We start from the raw sequence: 11,137 nt of genomic DNA, 5'->3' as shown, positions 1-11,137 counted from the left end.
ATCTGTTGTATGCTTTTGTGCAAGGTCATGCCAGTAACTGGCGATTGCTTTGTGTAATCTACATCTGCAAAAAAAAACAAAAAACAAAAACTCATAATCCTCATGCAGGTACTGTTGCTCAGTTTAATTTTGATGTACAATTTTACAGGTTGACATTCAAAATTTGGCAACTGTACAATGCACAGGCCGTTTCGAGAGACGAAATATGAAATTACACCGGAGGTAGCCTTGACAGTCGAAGGCAAGCTTATACCTGGATATAGTGGCCTTTTAGAGCTCAGTCAGGGAATGTGGGGTAGGTCTGGACTGGTGACGATCTTAAAATGTAACTCTGTGTACATGAATACTACTTAAGTGTCCTTGAGCCTACAATTTAGGGAAAATAAGAATTAAGGAACTGCTGCTGACCTTGTACACACCCAAGAGACAATAAGACCCCAGGCTGCCCAGCTGTGTACCACCTCCCCACATTAGACCAGAGAAGCTCAACCATTCCCATGAAAGACATTTACTCCACTGGATTTATGTACTTATTTCCACTGTGTAGTCTGGCTCTGAGACTACTGACTGAGACACACGCAAATGTGTTTAGACGAAAAGAATAAATATTTTTTATGTTATCCATACAAAAAGCATAGTACAAACACAGAGTGACAATTTACATTAAAAGCGTAAGAATTACTTTATGTTTAATAATAAAAACAGGAGAGTAACCACTTGTGGTGCTTAATTAAACCACAGGGAGTGGCATACAATGGCGTTTATTTTTACGCCATGGAGTAGAGGTCGTGTATGAGAGTGAAATTAACTGTATTTACATGTCGATCGGATAGAATCAATACAGTCATTGCTAATTTTATGAAAATAACATAAAGACAATATTAGCCTGGTAATGAAAAAATAGGTTTTGGTAGTAAACATCAAATTACAAGTTAAAGAAAGAAAAATAATCTCTTAACACTAGAATCCATAGTAACAGTAAAAGCACTATCACTAGCTAATAACAGACAGGAAAGTGACTATTCACAAATTATAAATACGAGCAGTTACAACAGTTACAGCTTTACAGCATAGTTTCTGACATGTATTGTCACACAGTCCACCTCCAGTTCCATATTAGTTCCCTGTATATTATTCCACTACATGTTGATGTATAAAGATATAGCAATATGAGATTTATAAATGTACATAAATACATAGTATACATACTGTACAAAGTGAAGAGGCAAATACAAAGTGAAAGAGTACACATTTTCCCCTCCATGTTTCCTATACGTCATATTATGTTAATGATTGTTGTCCTGTTTGGAGAAGGGCTTCACCACTGGATTCTGTAACACTATGAATTCTGTGATTATTCATGAAACAGTAAATTTCCTGTGTTTCTCATAAGAGAATCAATTAAAAAAAATAGACTCTTGTTCATTGATCCGAATGTTACCTTTATGTTCATCACATTGTATGAAGTTCTACACATTCTTTACTGTCCACCTTCTATCTCTCACTCGCTCTCTGTCTGTTTCTCTCCGATACTCACGTACAAATACGTGCACAAAAGGTAACTATGGCAACTAACATACAAATATTTATCGACACAAATAACTACACAATTACGATACTGTGTTTGTAGTATTTTGTGATCTAATCGAATCGAATCGAATCAAATCTATATCTATGATGTTTATTGATTCATCATCTACAGACCAGCAGAGGAAATCGTCACAGATAAGTGTATAGATAAGAGTTAGGCCACATCCGCACTACACCGTTAATTAATTTTAAAATGCGTCACTGTTTGCGCTTGCCATAACACGCTACTTTGGAGTTCTTTAACACCTAAAACTGAGAAGCTTCTAAACGCTGTTGGCTCCATTTTAATTTGAAAACTCCTTGGTGTTATTGTAATCTGGGGGGGAAAGCGGCCAAAATTGTCGACGTTTGGAAACAATGACGCATTCGCCCTCAGTCACTCTGTGATTGGTTATTTGTCACGACTTGACTACCAGCAGCAAAGCTGCAAACACTTACTGTCAAGGAATCCTCGGTCCAAGAAAAAAAATCCCTGCTGTTACTTTTCACAATTGTTGTTTCTGGTTTTTAGGATTTGCTGTAACTAAGTAACCAACTCCAGAGTATAGTCAATATTTACCTTTTGTTAGTTTTAAAATGCTGTTTTAGAATGAAAATGTTGAATATGGATGTAACCTTAGTTTTGGAATGAGCCACACAAATGAGACCGAAACTTTGAGAATGGAAATAAGTTTTAGATGTCCACTTTTTGATTTAAGTTGTAGCATCAACAAAAAGGCAACAATAACCAGCTACAATTCTGATTCTCAGAGTTTTGTTATACTGTTTAGCAACAATTAGTAAGAATGCAGCAATGGCAACCTCAGAATAAGATTCAATGCTAAGGCTTCCTTTTCATGGAAATGGTCTCAGTGTAGTGTAATTACATGGACCAAAACTCAGACACCAACAAAACCTTGTCTGCTTACTTGATTGTGCCTTTTTGTTTTCAAGAGTAAATAACACAAGTATGTAGTTTTATAACATTTTAGTTCATTGGGAGACAATGCAGTCCAATAAAAAGATGATAGAGATTGGGGATAATAAATTATCAGAAAAAACTTTCAGTGAACAGGTGACTATTTACAATAAGGCAATGAAACTCACAAAAAGAACAACACCGTTTTAATAAACCCTGTTTTTACGGAGTCTAGCAGAATATCTACGAACTCCAAATGTGATGATAAACTGTGAAAAAGGTCAAATTTACAGTACTTCAGTGGTGATCCAACCAAAACTGGCAACTTTTTTTTTTTAGATCCCATTCCCAAAGCTATGCAGTTTTAAGGAATAATTAATTATTATGGTTATTTAGAGGTTGGCTATAAGTAGCTATATAAACCAGAGCTCAATAGTATGTTGCAGAACACAGGTGGACAAAAACCTTCTGAATGTTTTGGAATTTTAAAGGACCAAGAAAACCAAGCTTTGGATTTACTTTCCTTTGAATTTTTTAGCTTCTCAGTGTTTTTACAGAAGTAGTAATTGTCTCAAATAGGTTGATACATGTTTCAAGAGTCGAGTGAGGTCCACAGCCCTCAGTTACCAGGCATGAATACGAAGGATTTGTCTAATCAAACTTGACAGGAGGGAGATTGTTGGTTATTGTGTTATGTTCCATTAAGTTGCATTATGATCCTCATGCGGTGCTTAGGAGGGAACGCAACATGGATAGCCTCCAGGGATCTCTACTGAATTTGCTGAAGAGTTCTTGAAACCACTCAGCCTGATGAAACTTGCTCCAAAGTTCTTTGCTTGACTTGAGTGTGCCTGTGGCAGCGCAAGAGCCAAGCCGTGAGTGAAGGGGCCGAATAGGAGTAAAGGGTCCGTGGCCCCCGAGATGAAGAGAAGAGGTCAGAGAGGCTTCAAACTGTCATCCAGGGCCGGCAAGTCTGTCCTGACTCCTGGCTGGCACTGTCTGCAGTGGGCTTTGAAGGGGAAATTTCACATCAAGATCATCATCAAGTTATAGATTAAATTGCTCAGTGATTTAGTAATGCACTTGTATAATATAAGCGAAATCAAGATGTCACCAGATGGGTTAAAACAGGTCAAAATCAAAGCTGCAGAGGCCGACATAGTTTCTGTAGGGTTCAAGCTCCAAACACTACATGTGTAATGATGGAGTGCAAAAACCAGCACCCCATCATTAGACCCACTTTTCCTGAGAAATACTCAAAGAGCTTACAAAATGAATACGCACTTTGTAACAAAGCCTTTCTGTTGAAAGCTTAGTTTCACTTGGCTGAACAGTGGCTTGAGGGACAATTTGGCAATGGGGTGAACAGTCAATTGGACCATTGATGATTTCATAAGCACGATTTTTTGTCCTCACCTGTGCATGACTTCTACTTCCCTGAGCTGTTGAGGCTCGTAAGCATGTGTGTGTCCACACGACTGCTGCCGCTGCCACGCTGCTATTGCCAACCCTGTCTGTCTACACTGAGTTTGCCTTGGATAAAGGCCATTAATAATAATTATCATCCATCATTGAATGGCGGTTGGAAAAAGTGAAGGGTTGCAAACAGAAAGCGATCATGTGATTTTTGTTTAAGCTCCTCAAGAGATATAAACGTAGTGAAATAAAATAATTTTAACCTGTATTAATTAAAATAGTTAAAAAATAATATTCAGCATATTTTACATAAATACAAATGTCTATTTGTAGACAATTGACTCACATATCCCAACTTGCTGAAACTCAATTAAAAAAATTAATTTCTCCATGAGAGTGGATGTAACAAATATACGCAGTAATATTCACCTATATTAATCCTGTTATTAAACAAATATACAACAGTATAATTAATGTAAATAGAACTGATGAGAACTTGGACTCCAATGTTATTTTTACAGAAATCATCAGACTGACCTTGACAGACAGAAATCCTGGCACTTGGGGTCTGCGTCCAGCACACAGATGCAACGCTGAGTCTTTGCCCCCTGACGTTCTGTTGGTCGTCCAACAACTGCCCGTCTGATTCTCTGAGGGCCTTGGTAGCTCGACATTCCATAGGGTACGGTGCGTCTGAGAAGTTAAAGCAGACAGAGGCTTTATTTTACCAACAATAAAAATATGAGACAAATCACATTTTTGAGTACAGAGCGAAATATGATCTATAAACAAACATCAGATATTGTTATACTTAGCAAGTGCCAGAACATGGACGGATCAATCTGGAGTCTGATTGCTCCAGACATCTATAAATCACACCAAGAAGAACTGCATAATATAAACACATGTCCCCTATTCTTGCCTCATTGCATTCCATGTGTACAAGGCGGCACGGTGTTCAGAACTGAACAAACAAACTTTGAGATTTTATTGTTTGTTTTTGAATCACTGAGCAGCTTTTAACCATCGACATCAGAGTCATGCTCACCCTTTACAGCCCTGCTTGAACTCATAGATGTGCAAAGCAGCTGTTGCTCTTGGTCCCCAGGGTGAGGCCTGAGACACTGGGGTATTTTCCTCAACTGTGGAATAACCATCATGTGGTAATCAGGGTAGTCTATCTCTAATTCTTATAAGATGGCTTTTGATTACAGTTTTCATTTCTGTTTTTGACTTGACTTAATTATCTGTTCTTAAATAATGTTTTGTCTTTTAAATTTGTTTCAATTTCTTGATTGAATTGAAACTATTTCAGTATTACATTGCACCCTGTATTTTCTATTTTTGTCTTTGAAGCAATTTTTAAACATGTTCTTAGAAATGCGATACTTATTATTATTATTGTTAGCATTATTATTATTTTTAATAATATTTTGTGTCATATATACTCCTTTTTCAATCCATAAAGTGAGAGATATGAGTATATCACATGTTATATGGGTTTAGATTTCAATGAGGAGCATGCACATAAGTGCAAAGTTATAACTGAACCTGCCTCGTGTTTTACATTTTTATAGACGAGTCGTTTTTCCTGCTAACATTTGTTTTTAGTTAACTGGAACAGGTAGTGGAAGAAAAAAGGGGCTGCCAGAGAGGTCTTTGAAAGTGAATAATAACAAAATAATAAACTTGAAATCCATAGATCAAACTGCATGGATCAAAATGAAAAAGTCAGCGAGTTCATTGCTGTAAACTTGCCTGTTCGAACACTACTCCTCCCCTCTGGATATCTCTGTTTGAATGCTTATCAGATTGGTATCACTTTTCTCTCTCTTATACTCTTCTATTTTTAACCATGTGATGGGTTTATCGAACAATACAAAGGTGTGTTGTGGCTTTTGGAGCTGTAAAGTCTTGAGGGACAGGCAGGAAGGAGAACATTCTTCTCCTACAACTAATTTGAGCATCAAAGGGCCTTTTACCTTTTACTCTTTCAGAGTGAAGTGGCTTCTGCTTCTCACTGTAGCATGAAAGGGTCTAATAATGTCTGCTTATTATCTGATGGTAGAAGAAAGGCTTTGAGGAATTCCTGTCTCGTAAAAGCATTTAGATTTTAATTGTAGTGTACGGGAGAATTAATAACTGAAAAAAGAATCATATGCCCCTTTTACTCAGCCTCTTCAAGGCGAGAGTGTTGTGTCCTTACTCCACCTTGCTTTAACTATACAAAAGGTATGCACTCAAAAGAGAGGGGGGATATTATTGTGGCGCTGCTGGGTTTCATGTTGCCGATCTAATTCCAGAACGCCGGCATGCAATCCGGCACTGTGCCGGCTTCTTTGTTTTGGTTTATTTTAAATGTCCTGTATGAAAGCAAATGTAGTTTCTTGCAGGGATTGAGTTTAGCTGATAAACAGTTATCATATTCATCCTTTACAAGACAAGAGGTTATATACACATAGTCAGTAATAGAACAGGGCGGCACCTGCCCACCCAGCCAACTTTGATCAAAATCAATTTTTTCAGTAATCTTGCCTGTGTGGACGTCCCATTTAAACATCCATTAAGGGCTTTAACGCCTTACCTTGCACTGTACAGACGATGCACAGATACAGGCAATGTGCAGCTGGTTCTGCCGGCCTGAATATGGTATAATGTCTGTACCATTGTGTACAGTCTGTATAGACTGAGCTCTGTTGTATAGGCAATGTTTCTGATGGATTGGTAAGTAAACAGTTCATGTTAAGGTTGGAAATTAGCAACAACCAAAACTTACATATTGCACATTTAAAAGGGGCTTTAAACACATTCACACTGTGAAGCTCTCTAACACAGTGTTGCAAGCATGAAGCAACAAGTGGCTAATCTGGAGCATTTAAGGTAAAGACCTTTCATTATGGGGGGGCAGACGACCTCGTATCTACTTCCTATCATGGGTTTTGGTGAACCTTCTACTTAAAGGAACCAATTCATTGATTTTTGAATTTATTTTCTTTTATCTCCTTATCTCCGGTGCAGTGCTCAACACAGTGTGAGCACACATATCTGAAAACACACTTGTTGCATTTATATTAATGTTGCGGTGTATGTCAACATCCCTCTCGGTCTTTAAACTATGTCAATTTGTCCCAACTTGCTAAGCAGTAATAAAGTGAGATCTTTACTTGAAATGCCAACAGCAGTGTTGGCGCGAGAAGACAGAGGAAGAAAGAATGCTCTTCTACTGTCTTGCCAAGGATTTTAATATGCACTTTGGAGGTGGAAGAACAAAGCACAATTCCTCTACACAAGAAGGTGTTCAAAATCATATTTTAAGGTATTGCTACTAATCTGCAGTATGTTAGGACATGTTACACTTACTTTGCGTGAGGGCAAATTGTGAAAAAAATCCACTTACTGGAACTTTGCCAGCTTGAAATGTTCACGTTTCATGGTTCATCATCACCGGCAGTGACTCTTGGTGATCAGAACATGAACGTGTCTTGTCTCATAACCAAGATCCCAGAGCCAAATTACTTCCACTATTATCGATGATAATAACTTCATTATGTGCTTTCCTCAGTTTTTTTTTCACGTGACAGCATAAAATGTTCATGGCATGGCCACTCTGCATGCGTAGGACAATTTTATGAGACAACAGCACAGCGGGTCCCCCTGTATCATCCTTTTATTTGAAGCTGCAAGCAGCAAGGATGGGCCTTTGCACCTTTGTCAAGGGGTGGTGCAGATGCTCTGCTGTTATGGAGCGACAGGTTTCTTAACCGCCATGATCTTTGATTTTGCACGAAGGAGCAAACTGTTTTGTTGACAGCTGTACACCCAAAAGTCCTTGTGGACTATGTGGAAATATGTGGTTATTTGAGTAATTATTATTAATTTGATCATATTAATTGTTATTATTATTAATTTTCCACACTGGTATCACTGTGTATCAAGTGCCAAAACCTGGACAGAGTAAGATTGCTCCAGACATCTATGAATCGTCAACCACCTCCGACAAGAACTGCATAATATAAACAGATTTCCTGTTCTTGCCTCTTTGCATTCCATTATTGTTTATGTGTTTTTTTTCTACCTCACTTTACAGAATATTTTCTTGCTCACCACTAATCCAGTCATTTTGGAGTTTATACACAGGCCATATATTGTGTTAGTTGTTAAATATGAATAAATTCTATATAAAACAGACTTTTCTTTTGTATGAATGCATGATGCACACACATGTAGTGGGCATGGATTTTACTTTGTAGAAAAGTCATGCATTGTAAATGGAGAACAAGACGCTGTGCACATTTCAACTAGACTGACAACTGAAAGATGCTCCTGAGCAACAGTGAATTAACAATATCATAAATAATACGACTCGAGTCTTGGTCTGATATATCTGTCAAGCATATTTCTTTTAAATCCTATGACACGTATACCTACAACTCGTAAAAAAAGTTGCAGGGGGTCTGCAAGAGCCATCAACCAGATCAGATTGCTCTTTATAGGCCTTCTGAAGCATGTGTCAAATGTGGTGACCTTTGCATCATGCCAGGGCCCTCAAACAGAATAATGCATCACTATGGCAGTGACGTCCTTGAAAAATCATCATCAAAATCTTCGGACATTTCTGACTAGATCTTAGGTACATCTGTTGAACATACTAGGACAAAACGTCAAAGTAAGAATAATACATTTCTAGTCTTCAGTAATCGAAGCAAATTAGCAGCAAAACCACAGCCACAAAAATTTAGGAGCTTCACTATATTCCATCGTGAAGGTGTTACGAGGCTAGATTTAAGCAAGATATAAATAACATGCTAGAAGTAATAAGTATAAGTACACAGCCAATAGCATTCTGTTTTATATAGGTGGCTTTATGACTATGATTCAAGATTGACCTGCACATGTCTTCAGACTGGGACTCTTATCAAACGTTTCGGCAAAGATTACAGAATTGGAGTGTAGTAACAATAAGTCACATTTTCATGCAGACGGATTAAAGAAATCTGTTAATGAAAACTCACGATATTTACAATTAGATATCATCAGGGTCTTGAGGCTTTTCTGACCAAATTTAAAGTGGATACAATCAAGGTACTATGAGGACGTCAAAGTGTCAAAGGCAGTATTTTTCTTTTGCCACTAGGTGGCCCTGTATTGTAGATGTGTTGAAATCGATAATTTTAACAGGTATGTGAGGTTTGGAACATATTTGAGCATGTACGGGCCGGTTATAAACTGATTCCTGTTTCATAGAAATTCGAAGAAATTCAACGCCCCACCAGTTCGGCGAAATGTGTTACAATGAGATTGAGTTTGTATAAGAACAACCAAGCTAATAGACCTGCCTCCTAAATTTCCTAAATCTAGGGCACGGTTAGGGCAAGGGCTTTGACTTTAAAAACTGTAACGGGCACAATACAGCCAACGTATGTGCAACACCCATAACATATATCATTTAGAATTATTTAATTCATCATTTTAGAGAAAAGTTCCTTACTTTTTCGAGCCTGTTTGGGCCTTTAAAAAATGTATTGAAAGACAGAGAAAAATTAAAAGCCTCGGAAACACAATAGGGACCTGCACCATTCACCATTCACCATTCACCACTATACAATCTATAGTGGATTTTTGCTTTTCTGGGGCCTTTGAGACACATAGGACATGCATGCAAATAGATGTATGCAACCGAATCAATAACCACTTGCATGGTGCCATTAAGATTGAAGCGCTTTACTGTACGAGTCTGACTCAGACATCATTTCTACTGTCTAATTTAACTTTGCCAAGGACTTTTATTAATAAAGAAATGTATTTTAGTATGTTGTATCTGTTGTGTCCGTATAATGGCCCACAACACAGTTTCCAAACTGAACTTTACATCTGGTTACTCCACTGGATGTGACTAAAATAGTAAATAGATGATCTGGTTCATAAGTTGTGCCACTTTGAGGATAAGAAGGTAAAACATTTGATTGGTTTAGTGAAGGAAACAAAGGGACCTGAGGCCCCACAGGCAATGAAGCCCTGCCACTTCTCTGGAGTCACATCTGACCTTACAGGGTGAGTTCCTTAAAGCCGGGCCTGCCATCACTTGAACGACGAAGGCGTCTGAGCCTCGGGGGAAAAAAGCTACCGTGCTTGCCTTGCTACAGTATTTTGACTGTAATGCTCCCATTGAGCTCACAAATCAACCGCATGCCAATCTGGGGTTGTTAAATAGTCTTAATTGCTTCTCTTTATCCACCGCTGACAAAGAAGGATGAAGATGAGTTGCAAGCCCGGAGATGTTTGGATTAGGAGAATGATGTTCTACATACTATTTTATAGCATTCAGCCAAGCAGCTCTTACTCGGGGGTGTTGATCCAGATGATATCCAGGTGGCAGTAGTACACGCACTCTTTATCCTTGTAGGAGTAGCAGGTGCAGCGCTTGGCTCTGGACTTGGGCTCCGCAGCCTCGGATGTCCCGGAGCCGCCGGACACCGTGCGGGAGTGCGGGACACCTCCGGAGCTGATGCCCTCCGGTTTCACCAGGGCATCGCACGTCAACACACCTTGTGTTGCAAAAGAAATGAACCAGAGTGAGTGCACAAGTATACAAACATAAACGAGCGAGTACAAATAAGAAAAATGCGCATTGGAAGAAGGAGTTGGGAGGGGAGGAAAGTTAGGTGTTGCTTGCAAACGTACCTTGTATAATAATTAATGCCAGCAGTTTGAAAAGCATGATTTTCGCGAGGATGGATAGTATCCTTGCCATGTCAGATATTCCCAAAAAAAATCATAGTCTGTTGAGGATGTGGCGCATCTGTTAGATTAATCTCCCACCTGCATCCAGTGAAAATCCAATAACTTCAGTGTAGATCCATGCGCGGCGCATCTCATAAGGTCCAGACGTCAATTTACGGGCAGGGGGATGTTCCTTCAGTATTTATGTCCTCTCGTCATAAATCCTATACCTGCAGCTTGCACATCGGAGTGAGATGGAAACTGAGGCTTCCTTGATATGAATTGCTCTCCTGAGCCGCGCGGCACAGGTGATCCGTGGAGCCGAGAGAGGAACTATCTCCTCCTGGAAGTCACTTCGCCTTCTGCAGGCACAAATCATCGGGATGCAGAGCTTTGGAGAGGAGCAGGTACCCGCCCACGTCTCCCCCATCACCCCCTCTCTCAGAGTCGGTGTGTGTGTGTGTGTGTGTGTGTGTGTGTGTGTGTGTGTGTGTGTGTGTGTGTGTGTGTGTG

The 11,137-nt window shown here is 39.1% G+C and overlaps 1 protein-coding gene across 1 annotated transcript; it reads right to left on the bottom strand.

Moving 5' to 3' along the window:
- Positions 1-842: 842 nt before the first annotated feature.
- On the bottom strand, positions 843-11,137 carry edn3b (endothelin 3b). Its single transcript, XM_034591149.1, has 4 exons — positions 10,586-11,137; positions 10,245-10,449; positions 4,442-4,597; positions 843-3,497 (listed from the first exon to the last, which is right to left on the bottom strand). Exons 1-4 carry the CDS (start codon positions 10,653-10,655, stop codon positions 3,443-3,445), a joined length of 486 nt encoding a protein of 161 aa, XP_034447040.1. The 5' UTR covers positions 10,656-11,137; the 3' UTR covers positions 843-3,442.

The sequence above is a fragment of the Hippoglossus hippoglossus genome, chromosome 7 (genome assembly GCF_009819705.1).
Source record: "Hippoglossus hippoglossus isolate fHipHip1 chromosome 7, fHipHip1.pri, whole genome shotgun sequence".
Lineage (NCBI taxonomy): Eukaryota > Metazoa > Chordata > Actinopteri > Pleuronectiformes > Pleuronectidae > Hippoglossus > Hippoglossus hippoglossus.
Note: the sequence above shows the minus strand (reverse complement) of the source record. Positions and strands in the feature narration are given on the sequence as shown.

Bases quoted from the DNA above. Each gene is read 5' to 3' on its own strand.
- edn3b (XM_034591149.1), bottom strand. From the start codon at position 10,655: ATGGCAAGGATACTATCCATCCTCGCGAAAATCATGCTTTTCAAACTG. The intron at 4,598-10,244 runs GTAAGAGCTGCT...TTAACTTCTCAG, and splicing joins ATCTGGATCAACACCCCCGA to ACGCACCGTACCCTATGGAA. The intron at 3,498-4,441 runs GTCAGTCTGATG...TCCCCTTCAAAG, and splicing joins CAGGATTTCTGTCTGTCAAG to CCCACTGCAGACAGTGCCAG.